This window comes from Antechinus flavipes, chromosome 4 (genome assembly GCF_016432865.1).
Source record: "Antechinus flavipes isolate AdamAnt ecotype Samford, QLD, Australia chromosome 4, AdamAnt_v2, whole genome shotgun sequence".
In the NCBI taxonomy this organism is placed as follows: domain Eukaryota; kingdom Metazoa; phylum Chordata; class Mammalia; order Dasyuromorphia; family Dasyuridae; genus Antechinus; species Antechinus flavipes.
In genome coordinates this window covers 370753185-370777101 of record NC_067401.1, presented here as the reverse complement: position 1 = coordinate 370777101, position 23917 = coordinate 370753185, and the positions used below count along the sequence as shown (strand labels likewise).

The 23917-nt window shown below is 34.0% G+C and overlaps 1 protein-coding gene across 1 annotated transcript in view; it reads right to left on the bottom strand.

Moving 5' to 3' along the window:
• The window catches only part of USH2A (usherin), a 998601-nt gene that overhangs the window by 19886 nt on the left and 954798 nt on the right, over positions 1-23917 (bottom strand). The window contains exons 64-66 of the mRNA XM_051996749.1: positions 9043-9252; positions 5892-6130; positions 3778-3986 (exon numbers count right to left, since the gene is read on the bottom strand). Coding sequence (XP_051852709.1) covers positions 3778-3986; positions 5892-6130; positions 9043-9252 — 658 coding nt within the window. The remainder of the gene's footprint in view (positions 1-3777; positions 3987-5891; positions 6131-9042; positions 9253-23917) is intronic.

Sequence of the window (23917 nt, the reverse complement as noted above, 5' to 3'; positions counted from 1 at the left end):
ATGAAGAGAACCCCGAGGGAACGTGGAGAAAGTGCTTTCTTAAGCAACTCTGCACCTGCTTCCCAAAATCGATGCAGAGTGGTGTTTTATGAAATAAAACCATTAACATACAATGGTTCTGTTCAGCAACATAACCCTGGGAGCTCATATTTTGTTGCATTTTCCTTCTTTTAACAGGTAAAGTATCCTTAACACTATTAACTACAGTAGATAGCTATTTTTCATATCAGATCAATATTTATTGCAACAAAGCCGCAAGGACTAGATGAAGTTAATATATTTTTTTCTCTCTAAACCAAACTGCTTAGAACAGTGAATTATGTCCTTTTGGTACCCATTCATTTTTAAAGCTTTTTCTTGAACCATTAGTTTGTTTTCAAAGATAGTTAAAAAGCCTTGCAAACAGCAATTCCAGTATAATAAGTCATTGCCCTGACTAATCAATCAATAGCACAGTACATTAGTATATAATCAAGTTCAGGTCTCCTAAATACTACATCAGAGATAGGAGAGACTCTGTGAATGTTATACATACACACACGTGCTTTCCATTGTTCAGCAACCTGTGAAAACAGAAAAATGTCTAGAAACTTTGGTCTGCTTTTTAATGAGTATCTTTAAACAATTTAAGGGGGGAGGAAGTGATATAGGTTTCAAGGAAATTGGAGAGATTCCAACTGGCCATCTTCTTCCAAAGGGAGAACCAGTCTATTGGGAATCCTAAAGAACTATATGAAAATGAAACTGGTTTTTAGAGAAATACTGACCAAATTATAGAAACTTTTCTCTTCCCTCCCCCTTTTCTTTCCGTTTTCCTTCCTTCTTATCCTTTCTTCTTTCCTTTCTCTTCATTAATTCATGCTTTCAAAAACTGGCTTATCTATTACTTTCATTAAAAAAAAATACAATGGAATAAAGAATCTATTGTGCCAGTGTTATTGTTAGGACTAAGTGCAAAATCCTGACTAGCTCATGACCAAAATGATCTGTTTCTCTGCTTTCTATAATAGATCATGTCTAACTAGCATTTTGTATTTATAAAGTATTTTAAAAGCCTTATCCCACTTGATCCTTGCAGCAATCCTGTGACCTTTTTTATAGTGCTCAGAAACCTCTTCATCCTGGAATTTTACTCCAGCCCTGAAATTTATACATTAAAAGCACCCTCATCCCTTTGCTGCTTCTCCCTCTGATTTGTATGACTCTTCCCAGAACCTCCATTTGAGAAGGCCACCTAAGAGAGACATTTCTCATTTCTCTTCACTATACTTTGGACTTTTTCTCCTATGCCCTCTCTCCTCTTTTCCTCTATGAAAATGTAAATTCCTTGAGTTCAGGCAGTATCTGCATTTCTATCTTGTATTTCTATTCCAAGCACTTACCATAGTACCTGGAACATAGTAAGCACTTAATACATGCTTATTGATTGTTGAGGTAAGTGCTTTAAGTATGTTCCTCTCTAATATATGGATGAGAGTCCTCAGACTTAGAGAAGTTTTAATGACTTATCCAAAGTTATATAACTAGTTTTTAAAGAAAAAAATGTGATCAGACAAAATTTGATTATTTAGATCTATGGAGGTAATCGATTATTGAGATATTTTCTTCTTTCCTCATTTCACTTGTAGAAGAAAAGATCTAAATGGTTTTGGGGAGGAGGAAAAACTTAAATCTATGTAATCTCTTCTCATTTTATAGGAAGTAAGTATATATTTGAGATTGTTGTGTCAAAGAAAGGTAACTGGATTAGTATAAGGTCCTTTGGAGTTGACTCCTATTCTCTCATTACTTCCTTTTTGTATAACCTTAGGCAAGTTACTGAAGCATTTTGCTTCTCAGTTTTTTTATTGGCAAAATAAAGAAGTTGAATTAATTTCCCTTTAATGCAATGTCCAGCTTTAAAAGTCTGTGATTTTGTTATTCTGGAAAATCTGCTTTTATGACTTGAAGCTGAGAACAGCTAAAAGGTCCATGAAGAATTTAGTGATGATAATATAACATCACAAGTACAGAATTATGCAGAAGTGATATGCAGGGTGATATCATCAGAGAAATGTCCAACAGGAAACACAAGGGATGTGATCATGTCATGAGGTGAAGGGACAACTGATGAAAATTCTGTGTTCCACTGGTATTCTATACAACATTGGAAGAAAATATGACAATATATACTTATTAATTAATCCTTTATTCTGCAATTATGTAAGGATGTGGATGAGAGAATGAGCATGCTCAGGTGGGCTGCAATCTGTGGAAGGAATATGCCAACTGAGAAGAACATAGATTCTTTGGAGTATTTAGAAAGAGAATGAAACTGAATAAAAGATTTGTTGGGGAGTGAAGAGGGAAAACTTAAAATAATATAGAGATTAACCAAGCATCTGACATCTGCTACAGCTCAGACTTCTGGCAAATTTTTATAAAAGGACAACTAACAAATTAATAAAATAGGTACTTTAGTAATTTGGTTATGATTTGAAGAAAAATTCAGTATTTGGCTTGTTGATATTATAGGATGTCTCCAATTATTTCAAGAAATGTAAAATTCTTTAAAAATAACTAAACAAAATTAAATTCACTTTAATTTTTAAAAGTTACTCCCTTATACTAATTTTTTTTCCAGATAGGGACAAAATCAAACCACAGTGTGTTGTCCACCAGCAAAATCTTAGAAATCAGTGTTTTGGGCATTTCTGAAATCAGTACTGAAAGTGTTGATTGTACCTGGACCTCACTATTAATTTAAGATGCTAACAGCGATGTTTCTGAAAAGTCAAACATAATATTAATTACTTATACATGGGTAATGTGATATTAATGACGACATGAGTTTTATTTAAAACAAATGATTAGCCATGGCAATGATGATAATAATAATAATAATAGAATTTACATAATGCTTTACAGCTTTATAAATATGACTTCATTTGATCCTCACAACAATACTAAGAGGTAGGTGCTATTATTATTTTTATTATTCCATTTTAAAGATGAGGGAGATGAGACAGACAAAGGACAAATGAATTGCCCAAACTCACAAAGCTAGGAAGTGTCTCAGCTGTATTTGCTATCCGACCACTGTTCCACCCAGCTTCCAAAACAAGTAGAAATAGAAGTCTATTTCAGGAATCTGCTGATGGTTTATCATTTTACAGACAACGGTCAATATTCTTTAATTGTAACATATCTATGCTATCTCTAACCATCATATGTTTGAAAATTAATTGGAAATTTTGAATTTTAGATTAAGTAGATGAGAAAGCTATAACAATATTGATGTAAGGGTTGCCAATGAGGGATAGCTGGGCATCAGGAAGACTGACCAGCAGCCAGGGACCCTTCCACTTTGCTTTCTACCTCCCTTCCTCCCCCCAGAGTAGACCCACACAGAACCTGTCAAGGCTGCTTGACTTGAATGAGGCAGGAGTCACCTCTGCTATTCTTTGGTGAGATGTACTTCTACATCTCTTGCCATTTGCTCAGTCACTACCTCCCATCTTTTTGCCTCTGATTTAAAGACCTTTGGTGCTACTCTCCGACCTCCTTATATAACCCAACCTGCTCTCTGACCCTCTTTCAATCCTTAGGACTTGTGAGCTTTCCCATTCTCTCTGCAACTACATTTTCTTTATGTGCCATGAACCCCAATTAGACTATAATCTTTATGAAAGTGGAAGCTGTCTAGCCTTTTCTGTTTGTATCTCCAGCACTCAGCATGCTGTTCGGTACATAACTAGTGCCTAATAAATGTTTTTCACTCCTTCCCTTCCTACTCACATTCTTTTTCAGTGGTGAAGCTGATCCATTCTGAAGCAGTGCTGCCCACCAAGTTATATGCAACCACCCTTAGCTTATAGGTGGTATAGGGCTGTAGATCCTCAATGCCGGCACTCTGACTTTGTCCAGCATACTTGATTTCTGTTGGCCCAGGAACACAGGGCATTTCTGTAGGCGGGGGACACGGAATATAGAGTTCCAGCTCATAACTAGAATGAAGAATGAAGATGACATTGAGAAACTTTGTGATGAACACAATATTAATTCCCCATAAACATAAAATTTTTATTTAAAAATATTTCATCCTCATTAAAGTACAAGTTCTTTGAGAAATCATTTCCAAGGAACTTGCCTATAAAACCTATTTATTCTAAGCAATGAAAACTGGAGATGAACTTTAATTGTTTTCAAAGGAATAAGAAAACATTTGTCTTTTAAAAACTTCCAGTACAGGGAAATAGCAATTGGGGATTTGAATACAGGTCTTCCTTACTCCAAGCTCTGTATGATGCTTGAAAGAAAAAATTGCACTTTTGGGAATTTCCAGGCAGAATTGCATCCAAAAATGAACCAGGCGTGAACTTGCTTTGTTTCTAATATCAGATAAGATTGTGTTTGTTCAAAGTGATATGGACATAAAATTGGCTCCTCTTTTCTTTCTCTTTTCTTACCTCTCTGTTCCTAATTCCTTTCTCTTTACTCGTCTTTCTCTTTCTTCTTTTTTTTTTTTTTTTGTTTTTCCCAGAATAGAAAATCCAAAGTATTCAAAAATTATTTTGAAAATAGTAAATATTTCCATTCTGATCGGAAAAGGATGATCACAGTGTACTTTCTAGTATCATGGGTATGTTCACTTCTGCCATTTGAGACCAAATAGATCTTTTATATATGATGGCTCTTCAAAAATCTGAAAGCAGCTATCATATCTCCTTTGAACTTCCTTTTCAACAGCTAAAAAATTCAAAGCCTTGCTTTTTTTTTTTTTAATCTGATGCCTTCTTGATTCCCCTTGTTCACATTCTCTCCCTCTTGAAATTGCCTTGTAAGTTTTTTTTTAACTGTGTTCATGGAAGATGAGCATTAACTTTGGTGTTTAAATGGTTTTTTTTTATACTTTTGGACTTCAGATACTAATTCAATATTGGGGTACCAATTTAAAATGGATTGAAAATTTCTGTCATTTACTGACCTAATTTTAATGTTGTGAAATTATATTTGTTTTAAAGTTTTAAAGCTGATATCAGATTTGTTTTTCTTTTCAATAAGAGTTTTCAAAGTACTTTTAAAAAGTCAGAGGGTTTTCATTTATTTAATGACAATATGATGCCAATGAACCAATGGTAGATACAAAGAAAGATAAAGGTTGATTCTAGGCTGCTCTGACTAAACTAAATAATTCTGTCAAAGATCTAGTTTTCTTTACTTGTGAAATTGGAAAAGGATATATCTGATTAAACTTTCAAAAGTCCTTTAAATTCCAATCTTCAGTTAATAGAAAAATAATGTCAGAGATATATTCTCTGTGAGCATGTTCTCTGTGAGCTAAATCAAAACTTTTCATAGACATTAATTCCTATTCTGTATTACTTGCCTTCAACAGATGTCTCAATAGTTCATGTAAAATAAAATTAGGGACATCTGTGTTGATTTATTTGAAATGAAGATATTTAAATTCATTTTAATTATTGTGTTACATTAAAACATTAGTCTTTCTTATTTAGAGATGATTATTAGACTTTCCATCAATTAGAATGTTTTTATTTTATTTTTTTTAATTTAAAAAATTTTTATAGGAAATCATTTTGTTCATCTTTATCAGTGGCTTTGGCCAACCACATTTCCGGTCTATGAATAAAAATTTTCTTGAAGTGACTGTGTGTGAGTGTAGTACTGCATCTGTCCCCTGTCTTGTTATTTTGCCTTCTGTTTCAATGCAAAGCATTTCATATCTATTTTGCACATGCTTTACATATCCCATATCTTCCGTAGTAAAATAGAAGCTTCTTGAGGAGAGGAAGTATTTCTCTTCTGTATAGGTATTCCTGGAATCTAGCCTAGTACCTGGAGTGTAGTAGATTCTTAATTATACGCTTGCTAAAATGATTGCTGTCTACCTTTCAACAATGCCATTGGGAGACAATGGAGGATTCCACTGGATGTAGGCAGTCCTGGAGGTCAATGTCTGGATCTGAGGAGGGGGCTGCTGTGAAGGAGGAGCAGGATGAGTAGTTAATTGAGCCACTGGTCCCTTGCTGCAACAATTGAAGCAGGTACAGGCTTCTACTCCAATGGAATAATTGGTGAAAGGCTCCAGATCATGGATTGTCTGCTGGGTGGCCATACCCTCAGATAACTATAAAGAAGTCATGAGAAAAAAATCCCCACATCAACATATATCAACATATGCTTATTATATACACAGGGATACAAAATGATGAAAAATGCATTTTTAGATAAGACTCAGTCCTTGCTTTCAAGAAACTTAAATTCTACTTAAAGAGACAAGACCTAAAAGCTAAAAGTAGTATGGATAGAACTCTGGACAAAGAATCAAAATTTATATTTAAATACTATGTCAGATAATTAGTAGCTATGTTACTCTCACCAAGTCACACTTTTTGTTTGCCTCAGTTTTCTCATCTGTAAAATGTAGGTAATGATAGAACCACTTTCTAGTATTGTCATGAGGATTAAATGAGTTAATATTTTTAAAGCAATTTTTAAAGTTTAAAGCTTTATAAAAATATTAGCTATTATTATTATTTCTGCTAATGTTATTATGTTAGATAAAAATACTACTGTTTTCTGTTTGCAGTCATAGGATTAAGAATGGGAAGAAATCCTACCAATCATTTGGTGAAACCTCCTCATTTTATAGAGAAAACAAATCCCAAGAAAATGACATGCTTAAGGTCATACACCAATAATAGGTATCTGAAACAATATTTGAACAAAATCAAGTAGTCTTGCCATTGTAACAGTCTGATGTTTAAGAAAGAGAAAAAGAGCATTAGATAAAGAACTACATAAATACATAATTTTATTACTATGAAATTTTGTAGAATTTAAGTTCCATATTAGAAACTTCATCTGTAAAGTACAGAGATATAGACTAAGTGATTTCTATGGTCCCTGTTCATTCTTTCATTCTATTATTTCCATAGTGAATGTTTTTAATCACTATGCATAGGAATAAATTTGATGTAAAAGCAAGAGTGTAGTAAAAAAACTCAAATTCTTAGAAAGGACTTCAAAATCCACCTTTTTAGTTATACATTCTAGGTAATCCAAAGAAAGCCTAGGGAATTCAACAATCAAAAAAACAAAAGCAAAAACAAAACCCCACAATAGAGGGGATGAAACAAATTCATCAAAAGTCCCATTGGAGCAAAACTACCTAGAATGTATAACTAGAAAGGTGACTCAATGCATAACAAAAAAAATCGTTGCAAGGAATATTTTCTTTGAACAGCTTTACTGTTTTACAGTCTGTCACTGGTATCTATGGCTTGAGTCAACCATAAATTGAATGCTCATTATCTTGAATAGTCAAGTTATCTAAATTAGAATATTGTAGTGTAATAAATTTGGGCAAAATAGTTCCAAATTGCTTTAATAACATCTTCATTGGTCATTCATTCATTCACCCTTTTCATTTTTTGGTGCTGATAATTTGGGTTTCTTTCTTTTAAAAAACCATTAGCCAATGCTTTATCTATATTTTTTCATGAAATCAGCTCCTAGCTTTAGTATTTTCATTTTTCTATTCTTGATTTTATTAATCCTTTATTTTATTTTTAGGATTTCTATTTTGTTGTTTAGGAGTTTTTCATTGGTTCTTTTTTTATTTTTTTAGTTGCATGTCCAGTTCATTGGTCTGCTCTTTCTTTTATTGATATAAGCATTTAAAGAGAGAACTATTCTCCTTAGTATTGCTTTGGTTGTGAATGTTGTCCATTTGGTTGTGAATATCTCCATTCTTCAACTTATCACCTATTTGACTTTAGCCAAGTCATTCAGCTCCTCTGGGCCTCAATTTCCTCCTTTGTAAAATAAGGCCAAAATAGATTTTAAGATTAAATCTAATTCTAAATTCTGAGAGGCAGTGATATAGTAGGGTAGAACCCTAGACTTGGAGTCAGGAAGATGCTAATTTAAATCCTACCTCAAACATTAGCTAGCTACTTGACCTTTGGCAAGCTGCCAAAACTTTTTTGGAGTCTTTCCTCATTTGTAAAATGAATGGATTGGAGTAAATGGTAGATGAAGTCCCTTCCAATCTATGAGCCTATGATCCCAAATCACTTTAACTCTTTGAATTTAATCTGTAAAATGGGGATAAAATATTACGCTTTGAGAAACAGAACTCTATTTTTTTGCAGTTTTTCCAGCAATATAGATAGAGGGTGTTTTTTTTTTTTTTTTTCTATTTGACTTACTTTTTCAGGCTTATGAACACATTTAGAGATGTTTTTGTATATTCATTTATTAGTATTATCTTCAGTTCATATTACCTTAATAACTTTCACATTTTCTTTATACTTCCAAATGATTAATTTGACTTGGAGAGTTTCACTTGTCTTTCTAGACAAAAACTTAATTAAGTGAAGAAAATTACTTTTGTTTGACTGAGCAGAGGGGGAAAAAAAAGGAAAGGAGTAAAGAAAAAAGAAAAGAAAGAGAGAAAGAAAGAAAGAACGAAGGAAGAAAAGAAGGAAGGAAGGAAGGAAAAAGGACAGGAAGGAGGGAAAGAAAGAAAGAAAAAAAAGGAAAGGAAGGAGGGAAGAAAAAATAATATGGAGAAGAATACACTATAGCACTAACATAAAGGGAAAACAATAACATAATAATAACATAAAAAAATAAATAATAATATACCCCACTTGTCCAGAAAAAAACAAGACATTAAGTAAAATAATACTGCCAGAAGGCATTGAGCTCTGTAGTATAAGGGTTATATGGAGATTGAATGTAAATCAAGACATGTCATGTGCACTTTTTTTCTTTTTCTTTCTCTCCCATGGTTTTTTCCCTTTTGTTCTGATTTTTTTATCCCAACATGATTCATAAAAAATATGTGTATTAAAAAATTAATGTACGTGTATAATCAGAAAAAAATAAAACAAAAGGATTATAAATATTGCAAATAATGGGATCCAGTTATTATGTATTAACAATGATACTGTGAAAACGTATATTGTCCAGAGCAACATTATGTGGGCTGTACCTATTCAGTGTCTTCTAATAGGTGATTCAGATACTTACCACCATCTCTGCTCCTCTGGTATGGTTAGAAAACAGTCTGTAAAGACTCACAATACCATTGGGCTTTAAGGGAATGCTAATATTGACCACAGCTTGAGTAGAAAAGACAGCATGAAATTTTGGAGCTTGGAGGCCTTCTGGTGGAGCTGGGCCTGTCTTACATTGTGCCCAGCTACTGGGTGTTTTTCCCGCTGAATTCCCAGACCAGACCTTCAGAGAAAAACAGGCAAGTCATAAAGTCACAAGCACATCACTCTTGAATTGAAATGAAGTGAGAACAGCATAAAGTTTATAATTTAGCAGTATAATAGGAAAGTTATGAGTTCAAAGACAAGAGGTATGCTCCTACTATGAGTGAACCTTATTCTTTTTATGCAATGGACAGACAACACAAAGGATACTTGATTCAAAATTCAGCAATCTGAATTAAGCTTGATTAAAAATTGCCTGTCTCTAAGAGCCACGCCAGGTGATTTTGTCAGCTTCCTTCAACTGGATGGATCTGCAGACTACATAAAACTCAGCAGTTATTAAACCTAGTCTCCACCAAATCTGCATGAAAATTAAATTTTCCTTTCATCAAGAAGGGAATAAACATATGGAAGGATGCATAATCTTATTTATCAAAAATCATTTGTATAATTAAACACGAATATCCTAAAAGGTTGCCTTAGGTCATCATTTGCATGAGTAAGTAATTTGTAGAATGTCAGGTACAATAGACAGAAGAGATGGATGTGTGAGTGTATAGGGTTAAATTAGGCTCAATAATAGCCAACTACATAGTGATCAATCAGAATGATAGATCTAAATGGCAATACAAGAAGACTGTCTGAGCGATTTTTAGTATAAGTATTCCTTAGTAAGCTTTCGTGTTGAACAATTCTAACTTGAGTAAATTTTTTTCTCATTCAATGTATTCTCCCTTGTCTTCTTTTTTTTTTTTTTTTTTCTTTTAAAGTTTGAACCAAGATTTTAAGGAGAAACTCAGGGAACATTTTCAATTTTAAAACATGCAGGTTCAAGAAATGTCAAGCATTAAAAATATGAAAGAAGTTGTCAGTGAAAATTTTTGCAGTAAGAATCAAAAGCTCTTTTTAAATTCATTTTTATTATCAATATTTGAAATTACTTTTGTTCCTTCCCAGAGCACTATTTATGATAGCTAGCATTTACAGAGTGCTTTGAGGTTTATAAAGCATTGTATGTGTTATTTCATTTGATTTGAGAATGGCTCTTTCCATCCACTGTGGACAGTATTCTTTAGTGAAGTGAAATTTCTAATAAGCTTAGTATCCAATTCAGTGGTTCTCAGCCTGGTCCTCAAATGTACTTGTTTAAAAACTCCTTTCTGATGATAGAAGAATTTATTAGCAGCATATTCAAATAATAATAATAATATTTGACACTGATGTAATTACACTCTAAGGTTTTAAATTAAGGGCAGCTAGATTGTCTAAAGACAGACTCAGTTTGTTGAGTTCAAATCTGTTTTCAGACCCTATCTATGGGACTCTGGAAAAATCATTTAAAGCTTTTTCAGTTTCCTCATCTATTAAATGAGCTAGAGAAGGAAATGGCAAACCACTCTAGTTCTCATGAAGAGTCAAACATGACTGAAATGACTCAATTACGAGAGTAGTAGCATCAATAAAATCACATATATTTCCTCAGTCTCAAGGGCTAAATTTCATTATGAAGCCATAATTTTTCTGTCAATTCTTAAAAATTTATACAAACTTTTTATACAAAAAATTAAATACTGTACAACCTCATTACAATATTGGTGTTGGATATCCCTTCTGTAAGCTCCTTGTGTTACTAGATATATGTCCCAGAAGGCATACATAATGTGTTGATGTCAAAGACCTCAGACATCAAGTAGTCTCTCATTTTCTCTCTAATGTATGATGACATACTTTGAACAATCCAAACAACATAATGGTAATTATTATTGTAAAAATAATTATGATAATCAAACAATGAGTCTTGTTATAATGTATTTTATCATATAATTGCATATATATCAATTTGTGTATATATATATTAACATATATGCATAAAAATATACAGAAAAAAAGGTGTGATTTTGTCAATATGGGGGAAACTGAGAATGAGAATTTATCATTAGCAAAGCCATCTTGATTTGTCTGTTTCCTAGTAGATCTATTCCTGGAGTTGATTATGGGGATTGTGGTACATAGTAGTTAAGTAACTTGCTTTGGGCTATACAATAATTAAGCATAAGATTAACTCTACACCCAGGACTCTTTACCAAAGACACCTCATACTTCAGTGGTCTCCACAGTGGTTGCACCAAGTCATGACTGCCAGGGACATACAGAGCAATCACTTGGAGGGTGGAGCTTTTTTTCAAAGCAACCATATCTACCTTTTATCTGCCAATACTCCCCATTCTGTCTTTTCCTGTTTCCAGCCTCTCTAAGTAGGTGCCTGTGTGGGTCAGAAACCATCAGTTTAAAAAAAAAAAAAACTGGATAGATCTCTAGAAGCAAAGCAAAGTTTATTATAATTGGGCGTCCCACCCATCAAGCAGACAATTGAAGGGAGGAAGCACCATAGGGGGCAGGGTCAAGGCTTTTAATCCCTAAACGCAAATTCCCCCTTCTACCACTGACCCTCATCCTTATTGGCTGAGGATCTTACATTCTAAATGTGTGACTACCCAAGAAATTGAACTTGACCAATAAGTACATAATTGCCCATATTTGGTTGAAATAGGGAGGATAACAAGAAGGGGACTTAAGTAGGCCCTTAGGGGGATAACAGGGTGGAGACTAAGTATGTCCTTAGGATGATGGCAGGGAGGAAACACTTTAAATATGCCCTTGACTTAATATTTAAAGTCCTTCAGGCCTACTCAAACTTTGAAATAGATGAAGCCTTACTCGATTTTCACAACTGTCTTGAAAGATCTCACTTTATCTCGTTCATGCCCATTGTTAGTTCTCCAAGAAGTTATAACCTAATTGCTACCTGGGTACTCAATACAGCTACTGTGAAGTAGTCATTGGAGAATTCTCCAACTGTCCCTCCACCCCAGCATACACAGCCCTGCCCTGCAGATCATCCTCATAACAGTTTTCTCACTTTTCATTTTGGGTGGAAAAGAGTAAGGCTGCTGAGTGAAGACATGAATGAATTGCCATCCATATTACAGATCACCTTGCCTTTCTCCTCAAACCCACCCTTCCTTCTGAATTCTCTGTTATTGTACACAGCGCGATTGTCCTTCTAGTAACTCCTGGTCTCAACTTCAAAATCTTTTTCAATTTCTGACTCTCCCTCATTCCAAATCCAATCATTTGCTAAATTTTGTCCTTTCAACCTCCACAGAATCTCCTGCATTTTATTGCTATTTAGATAGCCCCTGACCCAGTTCAGACCATAATCTCCTTTCTCCTGGACTACTGAATTAAGCTTCTATTTGATCTTCCTGTCTCATCTTTCCCTCCTCTAATTCATTCTCCATACAACTACCAATTTGAGAAATGATTTTCCTAAAGCACAGATGTGGCCATGTCACTCTATAAACTCTAATGGTTCCCCACTGACCCTCAGATCATCTTTAACTCATTCTTTTAAATTTCTATTTTACAAATATTAGGACATACATAATTATTAGCATAGTAATGTTATATGTAATTTATAAATAAACACATAAATAAATGCAAGTGAACTCAAAATTTCTTCACTGAGAGAAGGGAAATTATGGAGACCATTGTCATATCACACTGCTTGGTATATGCTTACATCACATAGATATATGAACTCATTTCTTAACACTGGTTGATAATATATATTTTCTATACATGTCTCTTCATAGATTGATAGAACTTCTAGCAAACAAACTAGACAGGAAAAGAATATTTTTATCCATTAGGATATAATAACAGGGCATGCGCAAGAGCAAATGTCCTTTTGTCTTTGATGGAAGACCTTCATAACACATTGCTATTTTCTTTTCTTAAAAAAAAATAATCATTCAATTTGAGATCAAAACAACACTCATAGAAATCAACATGCATATGCAAAATAGGAACAGGGCATTTACATGAGCTTCAGTGAAAATGGATAGCAGAGTGGAGAGAAAGCTAGAATGAGATTAATGAGAGGCTGTGGATTTCAACAAAGTGTTCATAAAGACTGTGTTTTTATGACATTAAAATATCCAGCTGAAAAATAAAAATGTTCATCAATAACCTGAATATTTTGTTTAAATAGTAAAAATGTCCTTGCCACCTAATCAATGGTGCTAGTATAGATCTATAGCATCATAGCTTTAGAAAGGGAAAGGTCCTCAGAAGTAATCTAGCCCAACCCTTTTATTTTACTTATGAAGAAACCAAGTCCCTGGGAATGTGCTCAAGGTCATACATGTATTATTTCCAGCAAGGTCAGAGGCAGAGGAATTGAACTCCTTATGCCAATGTTTGTTTAAAAAGAATCATGATTTACCAAATGTAGATCTAGGAATGCTACTTTAAACTATTTACAGGACCATAAAACTAGAAAAAAATCTTAGGAAATGCCCTTATTTTTCTTGTGAGGAATTGAGGCTCAGAAAAGTTAGTTGAGTTTCTTCAAGGTCACACAGGCAGTATATTTGGACTTGGGTCTTTGAATTCCAAGTTCAATGCAATTTCTACCATTATCATGCTATCTTTGCTTATAAAAGACAGCAGCTTGCCCCTTAAAAAGACTGGTAGTCAACAAAACAATGGCTGGTACACACAAAGGAGTTTAAAGTTTATTAAGGATTGTCCAAGAATTAACTTATTTGACTTTTCACAGCAACCTTACAAGGCATAAAAGGATGAGCATTTTTTCTCTGGTGGTTTGAGCTTTCATAACCTCTTTTGGGGGTTTTCTTGGTAAAGATCTTGGAATGAGATCTTGGAGTGGTTTGCCATTTCTTTTCCCATTTCATTTTACAGATAAGAGAAATTGAGGCAAACAGGGTTAAGTGACTTGCCCAGGTTCACACAGTGAGAAAGGCCAGTTTTGAACTCAGGAAGATGTCTTCCTGACTCCAGGCTTGCCATTTTCTCTTTTGTACCACATGAAGCAATTGAAGTTCAAAGCGGTGTAGTATGGATTTGCCAAAGGTGTCAGGATTTGCCTTTGGCAAATAGTTTTTATTATCGTGTTCTTGTTAATAGCAAAGCAATGATTCCAACTCAGGACTTCTGATTCCACTTCTAAGTGGTTGGGCTTCACACCTTGGACAGAGATAGGATACACAACTAGTGTAAAGTGGTGGAGACTTTACCAAATTGTTTCCTCTGGAAGTCTCCTCAGCTAACTTCCTGTTCTCCAGATAATAAGTATAAGAAGTGCCTAAGAATGGAGAACCTTTGTAGATGTTTTAGGAATGGCCTTGGATGAGATTCCGGACCCTCAGACATAATCATCTGAAGCATTTGTAAAATAAGAGACTTAGATGAAAAGGCTTCTGACAGTTTTTTCCTACTCCTCAATTTGTGTCTCTCTGAAGAAGATTTGAAGATCTTTTTTATGATGTATGAAAAGGTCAAGACATAGAGTTTCTGGGTAGCAAATAATCTACTGAGATCAGTGGCCCTCAAAATTGGTTTTCCCAACAGGTGGAAATTAACTTTATTGGTAATGATTGAGAATTAATATTATAATGAGAGGTGAGCTCCTTCTAATGAGGGGCTGAGGGATTTGACACTATCATATTGCTCTTAGACAAAGGTGGACTGATCTCCACCCAGAATACATCTGCCTTGGGCATTCTTCCACCCAACCTTTTAGTTGAACAATGGATTGTAATTCAGGTAGATTAGATTCTCTTTACCCTTTAATCAGAAATAAACTTTGCTAGTTGAATGGGATCCCATTTAAGATTGAGGAGAACATTAATCCCTTCTCATTATCAACTCTCTCCTTCAGAGATTGCCTTGACCTAGGCCTAGACTTTAAATGAAACAGAAAGGGGAAAAAAACCTGGGTACCCTCATCTTATATTAGTAATTGGTTATGAATAATCATTTCTCCCAATATTCAGCCCCAACCACCCCCATATTCCAGTTTTGCTTCATCAACTGTTTATTGCACATTTCAAATGGCATGTCCCAGAAACAGTCCAGAATCAATAAACACAGAACATTATTCCTACTTCCTCACCTTTCTTATGAATGTCCTTATTACTGTCAAAGTCATCACCATCCTTCCAGTCACTTAGATTTGCAACACTGGTGTTATCCTCAACTCCAACTTAGCCTACATATGCAATCATTATCAAATCTTGTATTTCTATATCCACAACTTTTCTCATATACGTCCTTCTGCCCACTCATAAAGTCATCAATTTAGTTCAAGTCTTTATGCGAGTCTGAGAATCTCACCTAGAATACTGCAATAGCTTCTAATTTGTTTCCTGTCCCAAATTTCTAACCATTCCAATGTAGCTTCCAATGAGTTTCCAAAATGATTTGTCCAATGTTTGGATCTGACCTTTCCACTCCCTACTCAACAGATACGGGTTTCTTCTACTAACATTCACTCAAAAATCAACTTCTTTGGCATTTAAAGTCCATAATAATCTGTCCTCTTGTTGCTTTTCCAAGAAATCTCTAGCTTAGCCTCATTAGCCTAACTGTTGTTCCTCACACAAGATGCTTCATCATCTTTTCTAGGTTTTGGCTCTGGTTGTTTTTATGCCTAGGATAATCCCCCTCCTTTCCACTTCTGTAAATCTCTTACTTTCTTGAAAACACAATTGTAAGAGAGTTTTTCTGTCTCCTTAGCTACCAATGCCTCCCCTCTAAGTTGTATATCCTCTGCATGGATCTTAATCTCCCTATTTAATATAATTTTATATATACTTATATTATCTTCTTCCTTAGAATGTAATTAACTTTTGGAGAGCAATCTGGAATTATGCCCAAAAAGTTATCAAACTGTGTATACCCTTTGATTCAGCAGTGCTACTACTGGGCTTATATCCTAAAGAGTTACTAAAGAAGGGAAAGGGACCTATATGTGCAAAAATGTTTGTGGCAGCCCTGTTTGTAGTGGCTAGAAACTGGAAAATGAATGGGTGCCCATCAATTGGAGAATGGCTGGGTAAAATGTGGTATATGAATGTTACGGAATATTATTGTTCTGTAAGAAATGACCAGCAGGATGAATACAGAGAGGCTTGGAGAGACTTACATGAACTGATGCTAAGTGAAATGAGCAGAACCAGGAGATAATTATATACCTCAACAACAATACTATATGAGGATGTATTCTGATGGAAGTAGATTTCTTTGACAAAGTGAAGATCTAACTCAGTTTCAATTGATCAATAATTGGACAGAAGCAGTTACACCCAAAGAAAGAACACTGGGAAATGAATGTAAACTGTTTGCATGTTTTTTTTCTTTCTGGGTTATTTTTACCTTCTGAATTCACTTCTTCCTGTGCAACAAGAAAACTGGTTCTGCACATATATATTGTATCTAGGATATATTGTGACAGATTTAACATGTATAGGACTGCTTGCCATCTGGGGGAGGGGGTGGAGAGGGGGAAAGAAAAAGTTGGAAGAGAAGTGAGTGCAAGGGATAATTTTGTAAATAATTTTTTTTCAAAATAAAAAATAAAATAAAAATGAAAAAAAATTGCCAATTAAAAAAAAAGAATGTAATTAACCTTGAGGCAGAGACTTTTGTTTTCATATCCTCTACATTTAAGGCAAATCCTAGCATGAAATAATCCTTTAAATTATTTGTTGAATGATTTATGAAGGGTTCAAGTCTTGCTTTGACACATACCATGTGACTCTGGACAAATCATTTAACTTCTCAGTGATGGAGGTAATGCTTTTAGATTATAAAGTTATAGACAAAGTTCTGGCCTGTATTGATAAAATGAGTTCCCTATATGAATAAAATCACAGTTCTAATACTTAAACTATAGTAACATAAGATTTTGACTATCTGTTCAAGGAAAATAAGAGAACAATTTAGGGGATTCTTCTACAATTTTGCTTATGGTAAACTAAGATGATCAAGTACAACTCTTTATTTGGAGGGGGGGATTGGGGAGAGTGATAATAATGGCCTCAGTACCTCACTGGTACTGAGAATTGATCCGGAAAATCCCTAGACTTTTGATCCTAGGCAAAAGATCTTTATCAGTTTCATTTTCTTCTTCTGTAAAATGGGGATAATAATAGTACCTACTGTTCAAGGTTGTTGTGAAGATCAACTAAGATAAAATGTAAACAGTAGGTTGTAAGTCTTAAAGCACTAGTTGTTATTATTGTTATTGCTATCATCATCATTATTATCATCAATGCAGATTGATAACTCTTCTATAGCTTAGAGACTTAAGGAATTACTAGGGATAAAGAAATTTAGTTGACCTACCCAAGGTTACACATCCATTTATATGTCAGAAAGGGGATGCAGACTCAAAACTTCATGAGTCTGAGGCATTCTCAGTTCACAATGATACACTTATATTCAGGAATGGAAAAAATTTCAAGTGAAAAATTAGTCACCTTCTAAAAAGTGAATGGATGAATGAATGAATGAATAAATAAATGAATGTTATTCATTAACAATATCTATGATGTAAAGAAGAAAGGGTAGAGAACAAATGGGATATGAAAACAGGAACTCCAACTAAAAAGAAAAATCAGGATTTCATTCTAGTAAACATGGAAAAGGACTCAAAGAAATAGTAGATTTCACTACTAAGGCTCATAATCCATACTCCAGAGCTGGACTACTAATGAAAGATAAATAAGAATGCTGATGAATCACTCACATTCATGTAATTATCAGAAATCTCCTATTTTCTTTTTACCTTTAAAAACACCATAGCATAAGATATTCATTGAGAATACTGTCATTAGCATAGATTGCAGTTAGTCTGAACAGGCTGTGGAATCCTAGAGAGTGAAATGATAATAATTTCCAATACAATAGTAAACATGAAGATGAACTAAAAGGAAAATAAAACAAAAAACTATGATTATGAGTTATGAGACTTCCAAAGTAGATTGTTAAGAGAGAATAGTAATTCTCACCCTTTGGTAGTACTGGTATGTGTATTTGGGAGAAAAGAAACCTCTCTCATAGTTTTTTTTTTTTTTTTTTTTTTGGCACCCATAATTCTGTGGGTGTGAAGTGAAGCATATAATTCCAGATTTTTTTCGGATATATTGATTTTTCTGAAAACTTTATTTTTTTTAATTCTCTTATAATGGATGGTTCTTTGGGAGAGAGAGAGGAGCGAGATATACTGAGAAATATAGATAATATAAAAACAAAAGATATCAATAAAATTGATTAAAAAAAGTTAGAAACTGTGTTTCCTAGAAATCTGATACTCTAGACAATATAAATGGGGATTCTATGAGAAAAACAATTGAAGATGGTGATATTTGCTTCAAATGTTAAATATGAAATTATTCATGAATCAAATCAAATGAAACAAACTTTTTGCATGAAACATGTTTAATTTTTTTTTTTTTAATTCACAATTTTACAATTCCACTTTACCTAGTAGGGATTCCAAACCCTCAGATTTCCACAGGACAACGTTTCAGAAATCTGTCAGTGTGTTTTATGATTTATATGGTTTATAAAACAAATTTAGTCTGGTAAATAGTTTAGATGTTCATAAGATTTTCCTTCTAACTCATGTATCACTTATAGATATGACAAACTAAATTCAATGTAAACTATTGGTTATGAATCTATTAACAAACTAGTATCAATGATCTATAAATTAAAAGACTTTGTCTTTTGTTGATGTTTCTGTTATCAACCTAAAGATATGTTTATTTAACTGATATCAGCTGTTGTCTGGTATGTCAATGCTTATTCTTATTTTTTGTTATTGATGTTTTTCAAGAATAGTAATTTCATTATTTGGTAGTAGTGGTGGTTGTGCTTTCTATTTTTAAAAAAAATATATCTTTTTAACAAAAAGAATTTGTCACTAACATGCCCCAATTATATTGAGATGGAAATAATTAGTCCAATTCACCTTCTATTAGTTAGGTTTTGACTTGTTGTGAATCTGGGAACATCTTGAAGTAATGTAAAGTTCTTGACATGATTGTATCTCCCTAAAACAAGTATTTAGGTTTGTTGGTAATATGATAAGCCAGATCAGGAACAACAAGGTCTAAGAACTAGAGAGACTAGTTTGGAATTCAAGTGATCTGTATATGTCCTAGCTATGAGTAGCCATAGACAGAAGTCTAGGGAGATATTAAAGGGGAATTTGGAAGGAGGCAACATGTAGAAATATCAGGCTGAGAAAGCACATGTTGGGGAATTCTAACAGCGGAAAGCAGGGATTCTACTATATGAATCCTATTAAGGGGACATATGAAAATAAAACATATAGGCTTCTTGAATTTCAGGCCAATAATCATCTACTACTCAATATTGGTTTCTTTTGATTGCCAAATCAGAGACAGATAGAGGCAAGAAGACAAGATTAATTTGATCCTGAACCACTCAAGTTTCTTATATTTTTCCATGTTTGGGGGTTAAGGTGGTCTCAGAATTTGAAACAGCATTAAAATCATGGAAGGGATTTCAATAGCTACACTAAACGGATGCTGAGGCAGGATGAAAGCAGAATTTCATGCACTATACATTTTCACTTTCCACCCACGTTATTATAACTTATGTACAGTTCTACTTTGGATGTATTCAGATTTTCAAATAAACCCAGTACATGTATTTACTTGACTATCTTACTATTGAAATAAACATTGGAGTGTTTATCACAATGGCCGCAGTTCAAGACAAGTCCTGATTCATAAAATAAAGCTCATTGTTACACATCTCAGAAGCAATTCCCCATAGCTATGGTGTTTCTTAGACATACTGGTTTTCTTTTCTTCAGTTAAACTAGGAGTATACAGATCCAGTTCAAATCTACTTATGAAGGCTGATTATTAAATTGTAACTATCCTCCTCCTCTTCTTCCTTGTCTTCCTCTTTTTTTCCTCTTTCTTCTCCTCATCTTCCTCTTCCTTCTCCTCTTCCTTTTTCTCCTCCTTCCCCTACTACAAATTAGCACCACCATCACTACCGCTACTACTTCTTCTTCTTCTACTACTACTACTACTACTACTACTACTACTACTACTGCTGCTGCTGCTGCTACTACTGCTACTACTACTATTACTACTACTACTATTTCCTACTCCATTTTTTTTTTTTCATCTTAAGGGAAAATAATTTCTAGAATTAGGAAAGAATTCTGAGAGAGAACCAATTGCATTTAAATATAGAAATTTATGGTGTTTATAGATTTTGCAGAAAGAAAAGAAAAGGTAGTAAATCACCAATATGTAGTATATAGAGTAGAAAAAATAATAATATACTATATGCTTTGAAATGATTCCTCCTGCAGAATTGTTTTGAGGCTTGCTTAATGTGCTCCAGCATATTTAGAGCTGTCTGTACTTGGGAATGGAAATCAGTTTTCATTTTAACTGCTTCACCTTATTCAATGGCTCATAGATTTTGGAAATAGCTTTCTTTGGAGTTGATATTTTCCATATTTAGTTTTAGTACAGAAAGGAATTTTATGTTAAGTTCCAGAGAGGGGAAGGAGGAAGCTTTTTGGTATTTTTCTTTTCTCAGTTATGTCATCCCAAGAAAATACTTTTCCATTTTTAGTTGGAATACACATAGTAGGCCCCTTCTAGATACTTGTTGATTAATTATTCAACATGGAATCATAACTCATGTTTATATAGCACTTTCTTCACAACAACCTCATGTGGTAGATAGTACAAATATTATATTCATTTAACAAATCTGCTTATAAAATAAGCAAATAACTTGTCTATGCCCACATAACTAGTAAGTATATAAGATGGGACTTAAATCCAGATTTCTTATTGGCAAATCTAACTTTTTGGTGTATTTTTATTGTTAGTCATTTTTCAGTCATGTACAACCCTTTGTGATCCCACTTGGGGGTTTCAGTGGTCTGCCATTTCTTTTCCAGCTCATTTGACAGATGAGAAAACTGAAGCAAACAGAATTAATTGACTTGCCTAGGGTTACACAGCTAGTAAGTATCTGGAACCAGATTATGAACTCAAAAAAATGAGTCCTTCTGACTCCAAACCTGCACTCTCTCCACTGCACCACCTAGCTGCCAAATCTTCAGCCACTAAATCACAATGTGCTATCATCAGCACATCTCTGAAACTTGTATAAAATTATTTTAAACTGGTTTCAAATAAAGAATCATAGAACTTTTTTTTTAAAGGAAGTAAATAATAAGGAATTTCCAATCTCATGTCCCATATTCAGGAAAGTGAAGTTTTACAACAGGCTAGCAGGATATGTATTTCCTTCTTGAACATCTCCAGAAATGGAAGCTCCATAGTCTTCACTAATGAGCAAAATTTTCTCCCCTTTTTTACTTAACCCAGATCTGTTCAGACTTCATTTAAGTTCATTTCCTTTTGTAAGGGAGGAATCAGCTATCAAATTCACTTTCCCAAAATACAGGTCTGACCATGCCATCCTTGTTATTCAATAAATTCCAGTGCTTGCCTATTACCAGCAAGATCAAATAGAAAATCCTCTGTTTGGCTTTTCAAGCCCTTCATGATCTAGTTCCATCCCCATATGTACAATATCACTGGCTTTTTTTTTTTGGCTATTCCTTGTATATAGCACTCCATTTTTTCATTGGTTATTCCCCATACCAGGATTTTTTTTTTTCTTTCTTTGCTTCTGTCTCCTGGTTTTCTTTAAATCTCACTTGAAGTCTTACTTTCAAAAAGTCTTTTGTAATCCCTATTACTACTATTATCTTCTCTCTGTGATTCTCTTTACTCTATTGTACCACCTAACTCCCCCTATAACTTTGTTTTGATAAAAACAACAAAAAAACCCTCTCAGTTTGGGGATCTTGATTGAATTAACCAAATTTAGTTATTGATTTAAAAAAATCTGCTAATTATCAGAAAAATGAATGGCTACTTGTGTTAATTCTAGCATTATGTTTTCTTTTAGCTTATTCTTTTAGAGCTTGGGATCTTTAGTGTTTAATCTCATGAAATAACAAATGCAAAGTGTCTAAAAGTTAAAATGTTTGCTTTGGCTTACTGTTTTGTGGAACTTATCTCTCTTTTAAGAGAAACAACAGTTATTCTGAAGTTATGCTCATATCAATGTCACCAAGAAGCCACATCAATTTTTTTAAAGCACCATGTGAATATATTCTGATGAAAATTCATGATCAGAATTAAACCAAAGTCCAATATGAACAACCAGGCTAGTAATTAATAAGAAGAGTAAACAGGTTTCATTCTGACAAGCAAACAATTTAATAATTTGTTTCCTATAGGCATGTAATGAGATAGTTACTGTATTCCCATGAGGGAGATAAACAGATATTAAAAGGTCTTTCCAATACCTGTAATGGCTAAGGCCAACAGTTAATTCAATAGATTCGATCAAAATCACCACTTCTTTCACTGTTCCTGATTTATTACTTTGGCTGTTGTTAGTCATCACTCATTTCAGTTTGCTTTCTGGTGCTCATAAATTATGCCTCATAAATAAAAAGATACAATCAAGGAAATCATACCAATTCATCTACAACCTTGGAGGAGATTTTTCCCATGGCATTCACACTAATGTCTTTTTAAAGGGTAGCTTGTGATAGCTTTTGAATATGTGAGAGAAGAGCAAGCAATATGCCAAATCTGGCCTTGCCAGAAGTGTGGTTGGGCAGGTTCTTGGCTCAAATGGAAGGAAAGAGGATCTGAAATGGGATGACTAATTTCCTGAACAGATTCCTAAGGCAGCATGGCATAGTGGAAAGTTCAGTGTTCACATGGTGTCAAAGACCTAGAAATTGAAATCAAATCTCTCAATACTGTGTGTTCTTGGGTAAATCACTTAAATCCTCCGGATTTCAGTTTCCATCTTAATGTAAGCCCATTACATTATAAATTTCTTGAGGGCAGGGACTATCTTTACTGTTTTTGTATACCCAGAATTTAGCACAATGCCTTACACATATTAGGTTCTTAGACTGACATTTATATAATTGGATGTTTGGGTCTGCTAGATATAAAGATTTTAAGATATAAATCAGATAATTCCTTGACTCATTACTTGGAGTGTTTAACTCCCCTTTTAATTTGTTAAGATAGCATCAATTGGAGAATGGTTGGGTAAATTGTGGTATATGAATGTTATGGAATATTATTGTTCTGTAAGAAGTGACCAGAAGGATGAATACAGAGAGGACTGGCGAGACTTACATGAACTGATGCTGAGTGAAATGAGCAGCACCAGGAGATCATTATATACCTCAACAACGATTCTGTTTGAGGATGTATTCTGATGGAAGTGGATCTCTTCGACAAAGAGATCTAACTCAGTTTCAATTGATCAAGAATGGACAGAAGCAGCTACATCCAAAGAAAGAACACTGGGAAATGGATATAAACTGCTTGCATTTCTGTTTTTCTTCTCAGGTTATTTATACCTTCTGAATTCAATTCTCCCTGTGCAACAAGAGAACTGTTCGATTCTACACACATATATTGTATCTAGGACATACTGTGACGTATTTAACATGTACAGGACTGCTTGCCATCTGGGGGAGGGGGTGGAGGGAGGGAGGGCAAAAATCGGAACAGAAGTGAGTGCAAGGGATAATGTTGTAAAAAATTACCCTGGCATGGGTTCTGTCAATAAAAAGTTATTAAAAAAATAAATAAAAATAATACATTAAAAAAAAAAAAAAACCACACAGAGTCATAGAATAAAACTGGCCCCTGCTACAGGCAAGAAAAAATAGTAGTGGGGACCCACAAGTGACTGCTCTA